Source organism: Camelus dromedarius, chromosome 27, assembly GCF_036321535.1.
Source record: "Camelus dromedarius isolate mCamDro1 chromosome 27, mCamDro1.pat, whole genome shotgun sequence".
Taxonomy (NCBI): Eukaryota; Metazoa; Chordata; class Mammalia; order Artiodactyla; family Camelidae; genus Camelus; species Camelus dromedarius.
Window position 1 is genome coordinate 24,842,626 of NC_087462.1, and position 21,821 is coordinate 24,864,446.

Consider the following 21,821-nt stretch of genomic DNA (forward strand, 5'->3'; position numbering starts at 1 on the left):
CCACGTGGTTGGGTCACCGTCATCACAATCATTCACGTCTGCCATGTGCCCCTTACTTAACAATGGGGTAGGTTTTATTATTATCACCATTTAACTAATTAATCGCAGAATCCAGACCTTCTGATTCCCAGTCTTCTGGTGTGCTGTTTCCTACCAAGCCGTCCTACTTAGTTATTTAATTAAAAAACAAACAAACAAAAACCAAAAAAACTGCCTTCCTGCCTCGCCTGTACCAGCGTTTCCTTGCTCGCCCTTTTAGGACTTGTTTTTAAGACTGCTGCAGAAAAATGACGACGTAGAAAAAGTAAAACATGAAATGAAAATGGAAAAGAGGAAATACTGTCACAAAGAAAACTAGGGCCACGTGGTGTGTGTTCTCAGCCAGCGGGACCCACCACCATGAGGGAGGAAAGCCCACAGTAACTTCCACGGAAACAAGTCCTCCCAGCCGGTGGGAATGTGGATGCTCAAGCCATGATGTGTAGTTCCCCGAAGCTGTTTAAAGTGTTGGAAAAGGAAGGAGGAAGGGGATCAGGAAGAAAACCGTCGCCAACAAGGGAAAAGGGCAGGGAAGGTGCAAAAGCGCCCGCCCGCGCGGAGTCCCCCGCCCGCGGCCCGGGCCACGTGACGGGGCCACGTGACGGGACCAAGATGGCCGACGGGGGAGACGGCTGCCGGGCGGGGCCGGGGCCGGAGCCGGGACCGGGGCCGCCGCCCGGGCCGGAGCCGGGAGAGGAGTTTGAAATCGTCGACCGGAGCCAGCTGCCGGGCCCCGGCGAGCTGCGAGGCGCCGCGAGGCCGCGGGCGGCGACGGACGGCTGGTCCGCGCCCATCCTGACCCTGGCGCGCAGGGCCACGGGCAACCTGTCGGCGAGCTGCGGGAGCGCGCTGCGCGCGGCCGCGGCGCTGGGCGGCGCGGACGGCGGCGCGGACGGGGCGGCGCGCGCAGGTAGGCTCCCGCTTTCCACGGGACAGCGGCCGCTTCGCGGTGCGAGCCAGGCTGGCGAGGCTGTTTAACCGACTCAGCCTGTTAGACGAGTCGTTAACAAAACAAAAAGAACCCAGCCTGTTGACACGCTTAACTGCTCGTCCACTTGCTTTATAAGGAGCGCGCAAGCCAAGATAAGCACGTGGGCGCGAGTGGCCGAGACGGGGGCGACCTCGCTTCCCACTGTGTTCTCACTGGTGGACTTTAGACTGAAAAGATGTACGAGTTTAAGCTTAGGTAGTCTGTGTTAATTTTAAAAGTAACTTAAGAAACGAGTCCAGTACTGTTTTCTGCTTTAAATCTCAAAATGCCACCCCACCTGACACCTCCCAGGTGTTGACCGCGCCTCCCTACTCCCTGCGGAGTCAGAGCCCCCGGGCGGAGGTCAGGGGGTGAGGGCTCCAGCGAGCTCTACCAACAGCCCACTATGTGATGCAGACAAGCTACCACATTTTCCAGCCTTGTGAAGTAGGGACTTTTTGATTCACCCAAGGATTCTTACGGTCTTTTGCAGCCTTTGCCATCTAGAGTAAGCGCATGAGTAAGAATGGAACCATTAAGTGATTTTATTTATAGAGTGTGACCTAGAAAGTCCTATAAAGCCAAATACTTAAAGCTGTGCGAACCCATACACAGTAGCCACCACCCACGTGTGATGTTTAAAGTGGTAAAAATTTAGCTCCTCAGTCACAATAGCCACATTGTAAGTGCTCAGCAGCCTGCATGTGACTAGTGGCAGAGAACCTTTTCAGCACAGAAAGTGCTGTGGGGCCGAGCTGACTGAACACTGCAGTGCTCGCTAAGAAGTGTGCCTTGGAGTTTTCTTGATTCTGTCCTTTCCACTGGTGCACGTGCTGTAGAAGTTGGCACTAACACCGGAATAGTGAATGTGAGAATTTCAGTGGTTAAGAAAGATTGATGAGTAAAGCTTAACATCTGACTTGTTTTGAGATTCTGCCCGTGAAAAATAGGACTAGAAGGTCATGAAAGGATGCTGTTCACTTCAGGAATCTAGTGCCCACTAGCTCGCCACTTTTACACACATCAGTGGGTGTTTGTATGCCCACCCATTGGCAGTCAGTCCTGAGAGTCAAGAGATGGGGTCTTCTGGAGGCCTCTTAGATTGTAAGCAAATAATAAATGTTAGCTGTTTGGTGATAAAATGTGCCAGTTCCTAAACTGTGCCTAGCACACAATAATAAATCTTTGTTGAACAAATGCATATTTGAAAAATACTTATTTTCCATTTACGGTAATGCTATAGATAATCGCCAGCACTTGCATTGTGCTGCCCAGGTGCCAGAGGTTAGTCTGTGCGTACATGAGTTCATTTAACCTCCACGATAATCCTGGGCAGTAGCAGAGCTGGCTTTGTGGTGTGCGGTCAGTGCAGGCTTTGATCAGTGTGATCGCCTGGGGCCAGGCACTCAGAAGTGCCCCACAATTGAAATTCTTACTAAATTTGTCTTTGAATTTGTGTTTTGTAAGTGAAGTCTGATGGAACAAAGAAGGATGTATGGGGACTGTGGAGGCAGACTCATGTGTGCCGTCCTGCTTTCTGCTACCTCCCGGTACAGGTTCTCAGCCACCCTGGTCCACTCAGACTGCCCTGGGGCTTCTTCCACCCTTCCCTCGCACAGGGAGAGTTGAAGTCCCACTTTCTGAATCTCAGGGCAGGGCCAGGTGTCCACTGCCCTGCCCCAGTTTGGCAGCACCACAGCACATGAGGCAGGCCCTGGGCAGAGGACCCTCAGAGAGGGACCACATCCCTGCAGGAAGTTGCAGTCCCTTTAGGGCCGTGGGAGGGAGACCATGACTTCATGCTTCCGCTCTGGTAGCTGGTCCCGTGTGATAGGTACCGTTATTATCCTGTTTATAAAAAGGGAAGCTGAATTTTAAAAAAGTAACTTGACTAAGTTACTTAGAAATGGCAGAACCAGGACTTGAACCCAAACCGGCTGCCTCCAAGCCTGTGCTCTTAGTCACATCACCTCAATGCCTCGCTGCCTTTAAATAATTTTACAAGTAAAATGCCATAATATATACACGTGGGCTTTTCAATTAGTCAATTTAAAGAAAAGACTAAATAAATAACTGCCACTCAAATGTGGCAAAAATTGTGAATGTGGCTTACCGAGGGCAGAAGTATGAGGAACAGCTCTGTAGCTAGGCCGTGACCGTAACCCGGACTTGAAGCCATCAGATGGGACAGGGGTGGGGGTGCGGAAAAGGAAATGGACCCCGGGCAGCATGCCCTGCAGAGGCCTCGGAAAAGCGGGTCAGGAGAAGACAGAGGCCACCACTCCTGCCAGGACCAGCTCATTTTCTCTTTTCCATTGATCTGCTTACACAAGCAGTGAGGACAGAGATTGTTCAGAGGGAGGAGTGACAGAGCAGAGACTGAATGTGAGCAGCACTCTTGCCAGATAAAGAAGTGTTTGGTGACACAGGTCTAAGGAACATGCTGTGGAATGTTGTGCACTGCTCTGAATACGTGTTTTCAAATGTTATCCCACGGGGGCTCTGGTAGCGCAACTTGCCACGTGATTGCGTCCTCTGTAGTTGTCTTGCTTGGTTTTGGGGGTTTGGGTTTTTGGGTTTTTTTAGATAATAAATGCATGCGGTAAAACAAAAACATCAAAGCACACAGAAGAACACTTAGGACACAGCCAGAACTCCTTCTCAGGAGCGCAAGGAGCAGGTCTAACGTGGAGTCAGATTTGTCCTTTTCTGTTATACCGGGAGCTGTCCCCAGATCTGCTGTACTTCAGAGCGGATCTGTGCATGTCGCTCGTGCCTCGCCTCCACACACACAGTTTTCGCACAAATCAAAGGACATACACACAAGGTTCTACAGTGTATTTTTTAGAGTGATGCCTCCTCCCGAAGAATGAATAAGAAAACGCAGGTGCTTACAGAACTCATGCGCCCGGCACGTCCTGCACGGGGGTGGGTACTCACTGAGGAAGGCATTCTTTAATTTTAGAAGTATTTAGATATATACTTGCCATTAGGTAGGCGGTACACACTATGCCTTTCTCCACTGTCTTCCATGGCCGATTTTATTCTCCATGTGTCAAGCAACCCCGCACAAGTGAAGCCTCTTCCAAAACGAAGCACAGTAACTTTGTCATTTCACATTGCCGAACACCTTAAGTTAGCCTCTGAGATGATGAGTGAAAATTCCAGAAAAATCAGGAAAGTGTATCCTTGTCAGGACAGGATAACACCATCCTGTACTGTAAGATCTTTTAACTGGGGTGAGGGTATATAGCTCAAACAGTAGAGGATGTGCTTAGCGTGCATAAGCTCCTGGGACAATCCCCAGTACCTCCTCTAAAAATAAATAAACCTCATTACCTATCCCTTGCCAAGGTAAAATAAATAATACAATAAAGACAAATAAAAAAAATTTTAAAGATCTTTCAAGACACCAAAGAGCTACTCAAAATTAAAACTCAAATTTATAGAATCTAGTCACCCAACAACAACAAAAAGCCCCCGTCCTGAGGACTTATCTCTATACCAAAGGTTACAACAAACCAGCAGCCCTTGGAGATGTTTGTGACTGGTAGCTGCATTTTTTCCTATCCTGCACAGTATAAAAGCATTAAAAAAATATTTTTTAACCAATTACCACTTTTCCATAAAAATCCGTATCACCAGCGTCTGAAAACTCCCGTCTGGCACTGTGATCAGCGTTGCTCCAGCAAGAGGGCCGCTGCAGGTTCTCTCCAGCTCCTCTTCGCACTGGGTCACTTTTTTTTTTTTTTTTGGTGCCGAAACCCGGGATCACAGGGTCACTCTTTTATGTTACAGGCGCAGCCACTCTACATCAGTGAAGGTCCAGATCCCTGGCCAGACCACTTATTTGGCAGTTCAATAAGTGTAGAATTCTGTAGCATTCTGTGTGTTGTGTTGAACTATTTTGTGTGTTTGTATGATGTGAATAGCTTAGCCAGGGTCACAAAGCTAGTAAAACTGAGGGATGGAACACCTTAAAGATCCCTCCAGCTTGACTTTTCCATGACTCTCTAAATTGAGCGCAAATGGGAACAGGTGACTCACCCCGCAGGGGGATGGGTGAGTCACCCATGGCTGACTCACCCTCTGATGGCTGCAGAGCACTGCCATGTTCCCAGGAACGATGGTCCGAGCCACTGCCTAAAACACTAGCCTTCACAGTTTTTGCTCCCATGAGCCCCTAAAAATGCTTCATCATAATCTGAAAGTGTAGAATACATTTTCTGGTTAGGGTAAGAACTGGCTTTTTAAAATAAGACTGTTAGATCATCCTTTTATCAGGTGGTATGTAAATGCCATGTGACTTGATAAACATTACCATCCATTTTAAAAATAAATGCTATTTAATATTTGAAAAATTTACATTTTTTTCTATTATTCCTTGAACTTGAATTTCCATTCCACTTATGTATGTTTAAATTTTTTTATTGGTCATCCTGTCATGTTTCTGAAAAAAAATATGTAAATTAAAATGTAATAAATTTTCCTTGTGACTAAAGCCCTAAGTGTATAAAAAAATTTTTCTTCTGGAATGAATTACCATTAAAATTATTAGTAATGCTAAGTTGATAAAAGGAATATAATTTTATAAGTAATTATACACAAATTTTTCTTGGAATTACTTCTCTTAATGAGCTGAATGGTGTTTTTTTTTTTCATTAGCGTGTACCTATAGATAAATATATATGATTTACTGATAAAATGTGATCAGACTTAGCATCAATTTTATTCCTATTTTTGGGGTTTTTATAGATGTGATCCCTGAGAAACCTGGCTCATATAAATAAGAAGTAGAAACAGACAGTTTTGTTATACTAATGTTGTTCAAGTCTTTGAACTCCTAAGTTATATGCCCCAAATTGCACTGATCTAATGTCAAATTTATATTGTTCATTTTTATTCAAATGAAAATCAGCTGACGAGCAAAAAGATGCATCCTAGTCACATTAAAGAAACTCTCTCTACTTGTGGAAAGCTCCCCCAAAAAAACTTTACCAAGACGTATCAAAGATAATTATACCTTATAATTCTTTCACTTTGCTTAACCAAGAACACTCAAAATGGTTGGGGACATCAAACATTGCTTATTTCATTACATTGTTGCCAATACAATATTTTTGACAAAAATGGTTAGTTTACGTGTACTTCAAATCCATTTTCATCAAAAAGTTGGGGCTACAGTTTGGGCTCATTTAATTTATAGAACATGCCCATCAAATTAATGGCACATCCAAGGTGTGAGTATTGAGACCAGCTGACAACAATTGCATTTATTTGTGGGGGAACTTTTTTTAACCTTTCTAAAGTCAGAATACCCAGCAGAGGGCTAGAGACCACCCCTTTCCCCGAGACCAGGTTTCCTTAACTAAGTTCAGTAAAGCAATGAGAGACTGGAAGCTCTTCATGGTTTTGGTGACATGATTATCATCAAAGGCAGCTTCACTTTCATATGGTGTGTGGGACTTTCTGCACCCCAGGTCAGTGCATCCAGAGGAAGATACGGGACAAGGGGTGAATTGCCCTTCTGTAGAGTAGGAGAAGAAAAAGTGTCTGTGAAACTTGAGGATCTAGAAATCAATTTCCTTAAACCATCTAGGCCTGCCAAGCTGTCAGCAGGACTTCCTGGCTAGGCATCCCCACTCAAAGACTACTACTTTGTTTATAGATCTGGGATTGGTATCTTCTTTAAGGATAAATCTTTACAAATTGCTTCTCTGGTTATTGGTCTGTTCAGGATTTCTCCCTCCCCTTGATGAGGTTTACAATTTCTGTGTCCTTTGCCAATCATCCATTTCATTAAAGTTTTCAAATTTATAAATGTAATACATAGGATTCTCTTAAAATCTAAAAATAATTATACCACCCCTACCCAAATGCTTTACTTAAAATCCATTTTTTCTTTTTCCACAACCAAGATGAAATGTTTAGACTGACTTTTCTTTCCCGGTAGCTGTCTTCTCTGGCTTTGCTGAGGGAATTTAGAATTTTCAGTCCCAGGCTGTCTCCAGTCTCAATAATATTTACTTAATACCTGTATTATAAATTCAGACATATATCATTCTTTCCAATTTAGCTATACATACAGATGCTCTTTTAACTTTGTATATGTCCATATTAATTAATGCCCATGAAATAAACCAGGTAAACAAAGGATTAATATCCAGAATATACAGCTCAATAAGACTAGGGCAGACAATTCAAGAAAGTTGTAAGATTTAACAGGCAATTCACAGAACACTAGGAGACAATAAACAGGAAAAGCTGCTTAACAGCTGTAATAATCCAACAACAGCAAAGTAAGACAGTACTGTCCCCACCCGACCCCCGAATCCAGGGGACAAACAGTTGAGACTGAGCGGTGGGCGGGTGCGGAGAGCGGCGCGCGGGGACCGGGGGCTTATTTTTGCTGCCAGCGCTGTTTTGGGGCCTACATTATTTCTAGAGGGACAGTCTCTTGGGCTTGAGAGGACACTTGATAAGCATTTGTCATGGATCTCTGATACTGACTGCAGACAGACTTCTTTACTCTCAAAGCGACAAGTTTAATGGAGTTGAAATGGAAAAGCAGTTGAGTTCATTTCATTGTTTTACTGACAAAAGAAAATTAGAACTCGTAATTGTCCACGAACTGTGGACGAAGGATGGGCGACAACGAGCATCCGAGTCGGGAACTGAGGGGCAGATGCTTCCCCGAGGGCACCGGGCGGCACCGTCGGACCAGAGGGCCGGCTCGGGGAGCCGTCGTGGGGACGTGCGAAGAACCCGCGACCCAGCCGGGAAGCCGCTCCCGCGGTCAACATGGCAACCGAGCGCCCCGTGGGCGTGGTCTTGAGCTGGACTCGGCCAATAGGCAAGAGGCGGGGCGGGGCACGCTTCCAGCACGCCTTCGAGCGGGGGGCCGGGCTTCTGGGAGTGTGAGCCCTTGCATTGGTCGAAAATGGAACAAGGGTGTGAGAGAGACCAATCGCGCTGATCCTTGGTAGGGCCGTCGCCGTAGCAACGCGCGGAGCCACCTGGGAGAGGTCTCTGGAGTGTGACCCACAGCCTCAGCAGCCCAGGTGCGGCTGTGACCTCCCGGGGTCAAGGGCCGGTTGGCTGCGAAACCCGGTTAATCCGCGCGTCCGCGCTCCGACCAGACTGCCTGGCCTGTCTTTCCCTCCGTTGTCTGGCCGTCCAGCCCCCTCACCCTGGACTATATTCAGCCCACTAACAGCTGTTCCTGCTTCTGCCTACAGCTTCCAAGTGCCAGATGATGGAGGAACGTACCAACCTGATGCACATGATGAAACTCAGCATCAAGGTCTTGCTCCAGTCTGCGCTGAGCCTGGGCCGCAGCCTGGATGCGGACCATGCCCCGCTGCAGCAGTTCTTCGTAGTGATGGAGCACTGCCTCAAACATGGGCTGAAAGGTGAGCTTGAGGGGGCGTCCGGGGCATGGGGATTCGGGCTCGCTGTTTGCGCAGCGTGTGTTCATCCATGCCAAACATTGTTCTGGGTGCTGGGATAACAGCAGTGCACGAGGCAAACAAGGTCCCTGCCCACAAGAGGCGGCATTCTAGAGTGGCGCTGTCAGATGGAAATGTGCAAGCCACACGTGCGATTTCTAATGCTCTAGTAAACGCTTTTTTAAAAAAAAGTAAAAAGAAACAGACGAAGTTAGTTTTTAGTAATATATCTTACTGAACCTGATACAGCCAAAATATTGTCATTCTGACATATAGGTATTTTACATTATTGTTTATATTGAGGCTTAAAAATCCACGTGTTTTACAGTTACAGCACACCTCCTGTGCACTAGCTACATTTCAAGTTCTCAGTAGCACTTGTGGCTAGTGACTACCTTAGACAGCACAGTTCTAGAAGAGGAGACAGACAAAAAACTCAGAAGCAAGCATAATTACAAAATGCTACAAATTCAGGGAAGCAAAATGGGTTCAATAATAGGGAATCAAGGAAAAAAACCTTTCAGCTAGGGTGGGAAGGTCTTTCTGGGGAGGTGAAATGTGAGCTGAGACCTACAGGAGAAGGAGTCAATTGTGCAAAGGTTTAGGGCAAGAGCATTCCTAGAAAAACACAACCAAACACAACAGGTGCAAAGATCCTGAGCGGGACGAACTTTGGCTTGAGGAAGACACCAGGTACCTGAGATGCGCTGAGAAGGGGATGAGGTCAGAGAGGTTGGACAGGCTGGATGACGTAGGCCTTTATAGGTCAGGTGAGGAGCTGGATTTTATTCTAAGAGTATTTGGAGGATGTTCAGCAAGGGAAATACAAGATCAGACTTATATTTTAAAAAGAACTTCCAGCTATGTGGAGAACCAATTGTAAAGGTGGAGACATGACAATATTAGCATCAGGGAGACCCATTAGGGGTTATTGCAACAATTCAGATGAGGGATGGTGGAGATGGTTTGAAATCAAGCATTGATTTTGGCATTAGATGGGAAGGAGAAAGGGGAAGGATTTCACAGGTAATTATTTGAGCACTTGTGTTTTGTGAGCAGTGAGTACTTGGGAGAAAGAGCACAGTGGGTCTCTCAGAGACTCCGTGTCATCAGAGGGAGGAGGGCTCATCTGTTTCCTGGCCTCTCCCAGTCCATAGCTGGGACTGAATCAGGAGGAAGCGGTGCAGCTCCGTGCCGTCATTTGGCTTTTGGGAGAGAGGCTGTGGGCCCCTGAAGACATTTTGCAACCTGTTCTTATCAATAACATTTTTGTTTTCCCTTTTAGTTAAGAAGAGTTTTATTGGCCAAAATAAATCTTTCTTTGGTCCTTTGGAGCTGGTGGAGAAACTTTGTCCAGAAGCATCAGATATAGCCACTAGTGTCAGAAACCTGCCAGAATTAAAGTGAGTGAGAAGTAGTTGTATCGATTTGATGTTTTAAAAAAACGAAACTCCCTTGTTTTTACCGATTTCTCAACTCCTTGCTGATAAAGCACTTTCTAATTTAGAACAAATTGTTGCACGAGCCACACTCTACTTTAGTCCCAGCTATCCTTTTCATTCTCCACATGAGCTTGGGCAAGATTTGCCCCTCTCTGAGCCTCAGTTTCCTTTCCTTTAAAATGAGTACAGTGATTCCTGGTTGTCACACAAGGTCAAATAGTGTGAAAAGATGTCACCTAGAGAGCAGTTACAGGAGGGAAAGGAGTAGTTGCACTCCTGACATCCTGGCTTTGGATGCACCTGCGCAGTTTTCTGAATAACACAGTGTGAGTCAGATTTAAATTCCACAACAAGGGACATTTGTGAAAAGGCTGGGACTGACATATCATTTGCCTTGCTGGGTTTGCCCTTGGGATCCCTGTATATAGGCTCAGAAATCAAAAACTGAGTGGAACACAAAAAGGCGTGTCATGGAATCTGCATTTAGAAAGGGGCCCTAGAGATCCTTAGGCTAAAGCAGAAGAGCCCCACGGAGCCTTCCCCAGCAGACCCAACCATCCAGCCCCGGGCCTTCTCCTGCAGGTCCGGTCTGCTCCATTTTCAGATAATAGTAGCCACCACCGTGAACTAAAGGCCTGCCGTGCACCAGGCGCTGTGCTAAGGCCACTTCGTGATCTCGTTTTATCCTCCACAACAAGTCCCTAGGAAAGCTGTTGGTGTCCCCATCTACAGGTGTGGAAACTGAGACTCAGAGTGGTTAAGGAACTTGCCCAAGGTCCCTCGCCAAGTGAGTGTGGAGCCAGGAGGAGAACGCGTGTCTGCCGGACTCTGAAACCTTCTGAATCCCCTAAACTCCATTGCTGCCAAGCCCTGTGCATCCTTCTCAAGATAGGATTTAAGAACTCTTTCCCAAGTTCCGCCCTCTGGGCCTGCACACATAAGATGAAAGCCTTTTGCTGGTGTTACCCTCTCATATGTTTACTTGCTGACCCTCTCATGAGCTTCCCTTGGCTTCTGCTTTGTTTCTTCCATTCTTTCTGTGGTTCTGCTGCCCATCGCCTTCCAACCAGCCCACCCCCTCAAGAGCACAGCGCTAGGCTGGTCCCAGGGTGTTCTGCCTGGAGCGGAGCCAGGCTCTCCCCGCTTGCACTCAGGCCTCAGTTTCCACTTAGGCAAGGGAGGTGCTTTTGAAGTCTTGTTACTCTAACAAAAAGCTTATTGTCAGCCAGACTCACTACTTCTGTGTCCTCATTAACCCTGTGGATGCTAAACCCCCGCCGACCTGCACCGCGTCTGCCAAAAAGGAAATAAGCAGTAGCAACCTTTTCTTGATGCCCCTGGAGGAGCCGCGTGAGAAACAGCTAGTGCTTTGTTCCGTGAAGAGCTGCAGTGTTTTTACTATTTCATGAAATAGTAACAAAAGTTCCAAAACTTCACAGTGTTTGGGAAGTTATGACCCATGCTTTTTGAAGGGGAGAGACGGCTCTAAGGCGGCTGGAAACTTGCAGGATGAACTTGGCATCCTGAGAGGGGTCTCTCTAGGGTTTAATTCCCTTGTCCAGTTGAGATGAAAACACCTTTTACAGCATGGCCTGCCACCCCAAATTGTTCATTGTTCTCCTGCTGTGGTTTGTTACTAAGCGTACTGTTACACAATGAATATGATTTCACAGATTGGCACTTACACCCAGACAACAGACAAGGCCTCTCTCTCTCTTTTTTGAAAATTAAAAACAGCCTTTTAAAAAATTATTATCATATAACCTTTAATTAGGAAACAAAAACAAGTGAAAAGAGATGTTTTTGTGAGCCCACTAAGGGAAAAAACCCAAAACCCTGCAGTTAGTGTCAATATCCTTCTAGATCCTAAAGGTGCAAAATCTGACGAATAGAAAAGACGGATTCCCCTCCGCCTCCCCCCAGCACTGTGTTGCATTCCTTCCGTGGAAGACCGGTACTGTCCACGAAAGCCACCACGGCACCTACCCTTCAAGCCGGCATTTCCACTTCTACGTGTCTCAGCCCACAGATCTAACGCGTGAAAATGACACACGCACAGAAATACCTACTGCAGCGCCATTTGTGACAGCAGAAGGTTAGAAACAGCCTAGATGAAAAGCCAGCTAAATAAATTCTGGCGCAGCCCAATACTGGAACACTCTACAGCCATGAAAACATGAGCGAGAAGTTCCTTGTGTGTGGAAAGAATTTCAAAATGACAGATATTCAGTGAGATAAGCAAGTTATAGAACAGTATGTATAACATTACTAATTTTTTTAATAAAAATGGGAGAAAATAAGAATTTATTTTCATACGCACAGAAACGTTTGGAAAGTGCACCTGAGCTAAGAGCAGCATGTTGCTGTATGGAGACGGGGAACGGGAAGAAGCAGCACGCAGTGAACTGTACGTGCTGTTTAATAGCCCTTTTTCCATTTAATATTAGATTTCAAACCTTTTTCCCGTATTAAATATTCACCCACAATGTCATTTTTTTTTTCAATGAATAACTTCTCTATCACATCATTTCTGAAACGAACACATAGCATTCTGTTGTATAACCACCCCCACCTCACCCCCACTTTGAGCCTTGGGGTTGTTTTCAAATTCTCATTATCCAAACAGTGCAGTGGTGACCATCCCCAAACATGCGTCTTGTGTGCATCCTCGGTCACTTCCCTGTGTTACTAGGTGTGTTGACAGCCTGCTGTCATCAAATGTCTGTTGTACCAGTTTACACTCCCACCAACAGCACACATCAGTGTCCACTTTCCCCATCCTGCCAACGTCAGATACCCTTTTCTCTACTATATTTCCTTTCCTTTTTACTCTGGTTTACCGTCATTTGTTGGAACAGTGAGGAATCCAAAGCCTTCTGTACTCATTAGGTTGGGCGCCCTCTGACGCTTTGACGCAGATACAAAGTGACAGCAGTAATTCTAACGCTCTGGGATATTACACATGCAGTTACTCTGCTTAGAACAGAATCTTTTTCTCTTAATTAGTGTTAGGTCTACAATTGGGAGGCTTTTTCTTTTCCTTTAACGTTTAAAACAGATCTTTTCAAAATCGCACCTTTGAGATTGGTTGTACAAGGTGAACAGTACTGAACCGAACACTTAAAACTGGGTGAGCTGGGGGCGGGGTGGACATAGCTCAGTGGTAGAGCGCACACTTAGCATACACAAGGTCCTGGGTTCAATCCCCAGTACCTCCATTAAAAAAAAAATGGGTAAGGTGGTAAACTTTGTTATGTGTATTTTTACCCCAATCAAAAATACAATTGTACCTTTGAGCTAATGCCTTAGAAATCTTGTGGGACTTCAACACTTCAACAACTATGTTCAGGGGGAGGGTTTGGCTCAGCAGTAGAGTGCTTGCCTAGCATGCTTGAGGTCCTGGGTTCAATTCCCAGTACCTCCATCAAGTAAATAAACGTACTTACCTCCCCGCCAAAATAAAAATAAGAAGCTCCTGACAACTATGTTCTATGTTAGTCTTTTGCAAGAATGTTTTATCCATTATACAGTCTAACCTGATACGTCCTAGCTCCCTGTGAAATTTTATGAATACTTGCTAAGTTTTATCTAATTGTATTTGTTCCAGAAATCAGCTGTTTGTGGCTTAAATTTTTTTACTTTTTTATTTTTTGGAAAAGAAAAAGTACATGCCCGTGATACAGGTCTCAGATAGTCCCCAAAGGAATGAGCCCTGCCCTCAGCCTTCCCCGTGGGCTCCCCCAGCCGCCAGGACAGCTCTGCTCGCAGGTTCTCTGCATCCACAAGCACAGGCGTGTGCATGTGGGAATGTGTGTCTCTCCTGGGCTCAGCTGGCTCTTTCCCCTTGGTGTTTTGTTACTGGCATGTGTAACAGTTTGCCTCTCTGTTTGGGTTCTAGGACAGCTGTGGGAAGGGGCAGAGCTTGGCTTTATCTGGCACTCATGCAGAAGAAACTGGCAGACTATCTGAAAGTGCTTATAGACAATAAACATCTCTTAAGGTATTTCATCTCCTATTCTGCTTGCCTTCTGGTTTGTAAGTAATTAGAACACAGTTCTGTAAATCATTTGGAATTAAAACAAGGATGTAGAGGGGAGGGTACAGCTCAGTGGTAGAGCACATGCTTAGCATGCATGAGGTCCTGGGTTCAATCCCCAGCACCTCCATTTAAAGAAAGAAAGAAATAAACCTAATTACCTAAATAAACCTAATTCCACCCCAAAAAAAGTTTTTTAAAAATTTAAAAAATAAAAATAAACAACAATGTATAATGTACACAGCTTTTATTCAAATTATTTTCAAGTGTAAATATTCTGTGGCTTAGTTTTAAAATAGTATTTTATTTTTGAGCACTGATATCTAAAAGTCATTATGAATGAAGATTCATATTACTTTTCATTTTGAAAAGCCATTTGAAGACAATTCCTCTAAAATACCTAAGATGCGGTAACCAACAGCCTACTCCATTAAGTGTCAACAAAATGACATTTATTTGATTGGATGATAGGAGGGGGAAAATGACTTTAACTAGATTCAGGGGCAATTTTCAAGTCTAAAACCCTGCTTTTTGTAAAAGAACAAACCTAGATTACCTGCTTAAGAATTCCATACTCAGTTTGTAAATGTTTATATCTCTTGGCTTCAGTAAAGACCAACTGGCTGTCTCTGAAATTTATGACTGAGTTCATTTTTTATATTTATAACTATATTAGCAAAATTTCTAAGAGGAATTTTCTCCAAGATATGAGAATGTACAAGGGAAAAAATCTCTCTAGAGGTAATTCCCTTGTCTAACTGAAATAAAAATATCTTTTATAATACGGCCTGTCACCCAAAATTTTCAAGTCATGGCTTATTATTGAACATACCTTTACAGGATAAATACTGATTTCAAATAGTTCACATACTTTGCACTTTGAGTACAGTTACACTGAGTAACTTTAAGGTACAGATTTTGTTCCAGTGAACTAATTCTTAAAACAACAAGTTCTCATGCACTCACACCCACAATGGTAAATTAGCAAATCCCTGGTGAGCAGAGCAGTAAATGGATGGCGCCTACTGCACGTGGCTGAGGGGACTGGGGCAGGTAAGGAGGTACAATCAGCCAGTGTTGTCCCGTGGGTCGCAGGGAAGAGGGAAGGGCTTTACTCTTGGGGGAAGGGGAGGCTGTGGGATCCCACTTCCTGTTGACATGAATGTCAGTGTAGAAGTAGTTCATAGGGACACAAAAGAAGGAGTCGGGGGCAGGAGAGGCAGAGTGATGTTCCGGAACACAGGGGCCAAGACGAGAAGGACTGGGGTCCAGGATCCAAACGGAGGAGTTCACCTTGGACCAGAGGTGGGAGGAGCCACAGGAAGAGAGGCGAGGCCAGGGAGGAAGCAGCAGCACACGAAGCAGGAGCCGGAATGAGAGGCAGAAGGAAATTCGGACAAGGGAGCCTCTGGCTCTGGCTCCTGGTGGGGCTGGCAGCCAGGCCGCGGGCTAAGAGGCCACAGGGCAGGTGGGTCCGGGAGAAGGCTGGTGAAGGTGTTTCTGTCCTGTGGATCCCTTTTCAGTGAGTTCTATGAACCTGAGGCGTTAATGATGGAGGAAGAAGGGATGGTGATCGTCGGTCTGTTGGTGGGACTCAACGTGCTTGATGCCAATCTCTGCTTAAAAGGAGAAGACTTGGATTCTCAGGTAAAACGGGAATTTTAACTCTAGATGGAATGCCTTTTTTGGGCCAGGGGTTTTACGGAGAATCTGCAGACGTGTGCTGAACCCCCGAAGGGAGCAGGGGGCACCCGGCACAGGCCCGAGCAGCTGGCAAAGGTCTCGGGGAAGGGTGAAGACATAGCTTGGGTGCACAGGGAACGCACTGCGTGTCTGGGGTCAGGAAGCAGCTCTCGGTGGCTGGGACACGGGGTGCTCCGTGAGTGAGGGGACGCTGCAGGCGGGGCGCAGTTATCCCGCCACCAGTGACGTGCCAGCAGCTTTAGCTTTTGTCCCTGGAGCTTTGGAAGCCGTAGGAGGTTTTTAAGCAGGATCCTGAAATGATCAGGCCTGGGATTGAGGAAGATCGATCTAGCAGCCATCCAGGTCGTGAGTTGAAGTAGCCAAGAATACAGAAAGCAAAAACATTGAGCAGGCAAGTCTGAAAGTCCCGAAAGGTTGCATAGGAAGTGGGAAGGTGACTCAGAGAGATCTGATAGAGCAGATCCCCGAGGAAAGTAAGCAGGTGGGTACAGGGTGCCCTGTGCGGTGGGGCAGCCCTCTGCACGGGAGCCAGTGAGCAGGGCTGAGGCCTAAACTGGTGGCCGGGAGTGTAAATCAGGACACCCTGCCCCATCGTCGCCTCCACCCCTCTTCAGGGCATCTGTAGCTGTGGCTGGGCCACCACCTGGCCTTCTTGCCACCACATGTTTGGACACGAAGCATCTAAAGCTTCCCCAGTCCCTTCAGGGCCAGGTCAGCTCTTTTGGTTTTTTGTAACCTCTCCTCTCTCTCTTTTTTTTTTTTTTTTTCAATAGTTTTCTTGTTTTTGCATGTTGAAAATTTTTCAAAAACTACAGAGAAGTTTTTTCGAAAAGAATCAAAATATCACATATAATCCCATTATGTAGAGACAGCTAAATGGGTGTTACATTTGGGGATGTATCTTCCCAGCACATGAATAAAGGGATGTGTATTTGTATTTATACATTTCAGAGAGAGATACTTGAAGTTTCATTTTCTCATTAAACCAAAATATGATTATTCCAAGTGCACCATTTTGCGATTTTGTAATTTGCCTTTTTTTTTTTTTCAGTTTTTCACCTTTTCTACTTCTTTATTATAGATTAAAGATATTCAGCATCTTTCAGAATATTTTGTTATAAATTTCTGGTTTCTTAGGGTTTATTTTCCCTGTAGAGTTTGTTTGGTTTTTATGCAGCCAAATTTCATGGAGTTTTCTGTTATACCTTCTATATAGTATTGTGCTTAGAAGATCCTTCCACATCTAAAAATTAACCTAATTTTTAAAATGAAATATATATATTTTGCATTTAAATAATCTGCTTATCATTCATTTTGATACAGTGTGAAATGGAAATCTAGATTTATTCTATAAATAGTAAACAGTTTTCTGAATATCATGTGTTAAATATTATTTTCCTAACTAATTTGAAATTCCACCTTTATCATGTGTGAAATTATATGCTGAGGCTTATTTCTGGACTGTGTTTAGTCTCTGATTTCTTTATTTTATTTCTATGCCGGTCACATAGTCTTTTTGCTAGGGGGAAGGTAATTAGGTTTACTTGCTTTTTTCCTTTTTTTCTTTTTTTTTTTTTTTAATGGAGGCACTGAGGATTGAACCCAGGACCTTGTGCGTGCTAAGCACGTGCTCTACCCCTGAGCTACACGCTCCTCCCTGCGTAGTCTTTAATCCCTGTTCCCACGTAGTGTGGTTTATGCTCCGGCAGCTCACCTCCTGCTACTCTTTCCAGTATAGCTGAGGCTGTTCATTCCGCCAGATGACTTTGAACATCATTTTGTTGATTCCAGAATAAAAACTTGAATGGGATTTGTATGAAATAATAGATGTGATAGAGCCCCCTGGCCAGTTCTCACCTGGAACACGCTGCCTCTTGTGTGTCGCCATGAAGTGTGACTATTTACTGTCGATGTCTGAGGGATCCTCTTTCTCATGTTCATTTTTTTTAACATTTTTTATTGATTTATAATCATTTTACAATGTTGTGTCAAATTCCAGTGTAGAGCACAATTTTTTAGTTGTACATGAACATATATATATTCATTGTCACATTTTTTTCGCTGTGAGCTACCACAAGATCTTGTATATATTTCCCTGTGCTATACAGTATAGTCTTGTTTATCTATTCTACATTTTGAACTCCCAGTCTATCCCTTCCCACCCCCCGCCCAAGTTTGTATTCTATGTCTATGAGTCTGTTTCTGTTTTGTATTTATGCTTTGTTTGTTTGTTTGTTTAGATTCCACATATAAGCGATCTCATATGGTCTTTTTCTTTCTCTTTCTGGCTTACTTCACTTAGAATGACATTCTCCAGGAACACCCATGTTGCTGCAAATGGCGTTATGTTGTCGGTTTTTATGGCTGAATAGTATTCCGTTGTATAAATATACCACAGATTCTTTATCCAGTCATCTGTTGATGGACATTTAGGCTGTTTCTATGTCTTGGCTATTGTAAATAGTGCTGCTATGAACATTGGGGTGCAGGTGTCTTTTTGAAGTAGGGTTACTCCTGGATATATGCCCAGGAGCAGGACTCCTGGGTCATATGGTGAGTCTATTCCTAGTCTTTTGAGGAATCTCCATACTGTTTTCCACAGCGACTGCACCAAACTGCATTCCCACCAGCAGTGTAGGGGGGGTTCCCTTTTCTCCACAGTCTCTCCAGCATTTGTCATTTGTAGATTTTTGAATGATGGCCATTCTGACTGGTGTGAGATGATACCTCACTGTAGTTTTGATTTGCATTTCTCTGATAATTAGTGATACTGAGCATTTTTTCATGTGCCTATTGATCATTTGTATTTCTTCCTTGGAGAATTGCTTGTTTAGGTCTTCTGCCCATTTTTGGATTGGGTTGATGTGTTCATTTTTATTAAACGTGAATGTTGAATGCTGTCAAATACCTTTTTGGCATCTATGAAATGTCATATCCATTTTTAACAAATATTATAGTTGAATTAATTTGTGATTTCCTATTGTGATATGATCCCTGCATTCCTAAAGGAAACCTTGCTTGGTCATCATGCGTTATTCTTTTAGTGTGCTCCTAGGTTTAGTATGTCTGTGGTTTGGGGGGAATTTTTGTGTTTCCACTTATGAATGACACTCTTCTGAATTTTCCTTCTCTATCCTGTCTTTGTCACTTTTCAGTGTCAGGATTGTATTAACTTCATAAAATAAGCTGGACAGTGTTCTTCTTTTTCCTACTCATTTTTGTACCACAGTTTATTAGAGCAGGAATTAGTTTTCTTTAAAGGTTTGTTAAAACTTGCTGGTATGACCATTTCAACTTTATGCCGAAAGCCTTGTGGTCTTCGGTTCTTTGACCACTTTAATTTTTTGCATAGCTTTCGGTCAACTTACTGGTTTCCTAAGTCTTAGAACAATTTTTGGTCCTTTATATTTTTCAAGAAATCATTTGTTTCTTTCAGATCTATTAGTCATAATACATAGGTTTTGTTTTTAGTTAAATCTTTCCTGGGTTTCTATTGTATTACGTAACTAATTAACAGTCGCATAAACAGTAAGTCACTCACAGTTGAGGGTTGGCTGGGCTCAGGGAGGCGCCTCCTGAGGGCTCCTGCGACGACAGGCAGTTGGCGTCTGGGGCTGGAACGGCTGAAGGCGGGCGCTGTCACTGTCCTCTGGGCTGAGAAGGCTCAGTGAGCTGGGGCGGGAGCAGCAGGGGCCTCTTAGGCATCTCTGTCTGCATGTGGCCTCTCTAATCGGTCTCCAGCCTGGTGCCTCAAGGTAGCCAGACTTCTCCCCGGGAAGCTCAGGTCTTCAAAGATATGTGCCCAAAGGACAGAGCCAGGGAGAGGCCCTTCCCGCCTTTGCTGACCCGGCTGCGGAAGCCACGGCATCCTTCCTGCCGCTTTCTGCTCCTCAGGTCAGGCAGTAAGGCCGCCCAGGTTCAAGGGCTGGGAATGTAGATTCGTGGGAAGTACAACAGAGAAGTTGCAGAAGCCATCATGTAAAGCTCTGGCTTTAACATCGGTGGGGCTGATGAGGAGTTAATGCTGCACGTGGTATTCTTTGAGCTGAAACTCTATCCTGCAGCTTTCTTCATATCATGACATATCCACCCTCTGCATTCCCTGTTATGGTTGCGTAGGGTTCTGCGACATGGCTGTCACAGGGCTGATTTAAATATTTCTCTATTGATGGACCCAGTTTTCCTATACTTCAAAGGAATGGCTTCACGTACTCACACCGGCCTGGATGGTGGCAGGCTGGGGCTTTCACTCTCTCCCTCTCCTGTGCTTCGTTTCTGGACAAAGCCCCCGGCTGTGAGATGTGCAAGGGGGCTTGGCCCTCCCTAGTTCCCCACAGCGGCAGAGAATGTCCCCTAAAGCACTGACTGGACCATTACACCCTAATACGGGGACAGGAGTCCGAGCACCAGTAAAGACCACCGCTTCAGTCCCGAGATCCGGGACTCCCTTTTTTCTTTATTACTTTGTACCCAAAGAACTTTGTTGATCTTTGTCAACAAGTTGATTATTGAATAAATACAAAAAATAAATCATAACTAGGTGGTGAAACTTCAGAATATTCCCTTAAATTCTGATTTTTAGTACATTTTTCTTCTAGAAGGTGATGGGGTTCTTTTTCTTTTGTTTCGTTGGTGTGATTGAGTGCTACTTTATAACCTGGCTAGCCTAACAAACTGTCTGTAGGAAAGAGAGAGGAATGTAAATGCCTTGAATTTTAAAGACTGTAAGATTTGTGGAAAGTGGAAACCATTATTTCTCATTTAAACTTACTTTATTTCAATCAGGTTGGAGTGATCGATTTTTCTCTCTATCTGAAGGACGTGCAGGCTCTTGACGGGGGCAAAGAGTAAGTACTGCGTTGTAAGCTGTCCTGCATGTTTTTAACGAAATCCCAGCAAAGAATGCTACTCTTTTATTGAAGTATAATTGGCATATAACATTGTATTCGTTTCAGGTGCGTGACATAATGATCCAGTATTTGTGTATATTACAAAATGATCACCACAAGAAGTCCAGCTAACACCCGTCACCATGCATAGTTACAAACAATTGTTTTTCTTGTGACAAGAACTTTTAGGATCTACTGTCTTAGCAGCTTTCAAATACAGTGTTGTGAACTGTAGTCGCCGTGCCGCACGTACGTCCCCGGGGCTTACGTGTCTTACAGCTGGAAGTTTGTGCCGTTTGGCTGCGTTCACTCACTTTCCCACGCCTGCCTCTAGTAGCCACCAATCTCTATATCTGTGAGGCTTTATGTTTGTTTCTTTCTTTCTTTGTTTCAGAGTCCACGTATAAGTGAGATCATAAGATACTTGTCTTTCTCTGTCACTTAGCATACTGCCCCCAAAGTCCACTTATGTTGTCAGAAGTGGCAGGATTTCCTTCTTTTTTGTGTGAATGTGAATGTGAATGCACCGCATTTGCTTTATTCATTCACCCATTGATGGCCGCTTAGGCTGTTTCTGTATCTTGGCTATTATAAATAGTGCTGCAGTGAACATGGGGGTGCAGATACATGTTCAAGTTACTTTTCATTTTCTTTGGGGTTTTTTTATGTATTCATTTTACAGTGTCGTATTTTTTAAATTGAAGTATAGTTGATGTACAGTATTATGTTACAGGTATACAACATAATGACTCACAATTTTTAGGAGTTATATTCCATTTATAGCTATAAAACGTTGGCTGTGTTTCCCATGTGGTACAGCACATCCTTGTGGCTTACTTTATACCTGATAGTTTGTCCCTCTTAATCCTCCACCGCCATCTTGCCCCTCCCCCGTCTCTCTCCCCACTCGTCACCGTTAGTTCCTTCTCTACATCTGTGAGTCTGTTTCTTTTGTTATATTCACTAGTTTGCTGTATTTTTTAGATTCCACATGTAAGTGATATCTTACAGTATTTGTCTTTCTTTGTCTGACGTATTTCACTCAGCATAATGCCCTCTAAGACCCTCCATGCTGTACACCAGAAACTAATACAACATTTTAAATCAACTGTACTTCAATTAAAAAGCAAACAAACAAATAACCCATTTAAAATATGGGCAGAAGAAATGAACAGACATTTTTCTAGAAAAGGAAATGCAGATGGCCAACAGGAACATGAGAAGTTGCTCATTGTCACTAATATCAGGGAAATGCAAATCAAAATCACAATGGGACACCATCTCACATCCGTC

General features: G+C 44.4%; 1 protein-coding gene across 3 annotated transcripts in view; it reads left to right on the forward strand.

Annotated features, from left to right (window-relative positions):
• The first annotated feature begins 649 nt into the window (after positions 1-649).
• The window catches only part of RUFY1 (RUN and FYVE domain containing 1), a 44,157-nt gene continuing 22,985 nt past the window's right edge, over positions 650-21,821 (forward strand). Inside the window, exons 1-6 of one of the 3 annotated variants that reach the window (XM_031437968.2) lie at positions 650-949; positions 8,248-8,421; positions 9,743-9,860; positions 13,798-13,899; positions 15,459-15,582; positions 20,425-20,486. In XM_031437968.2, the coding sequence (XP_031293828.2) occupies positions 652-949; positions 8,248-8,421; positions 9,743-9,860; positions 13,798-13,899; positions 15,459-15,582; positions 20,425-20,486 (878 nt within the window). In that variant the 5' untranslated portion in view covers positions 650-651. Of the gene's footprint in view, positions 950-8,024; positions 8,071-8,247; positions 8,422-9,742; positions 9,861-13,797; positions 13,900-15,458; positions 15,583-20,424; positions 20,487-21,821 lie in introns of those variants that run through there. The other 2 variants (XM_064480167.1, XM_064480168.1) reach the window with 2 other exon arrangements.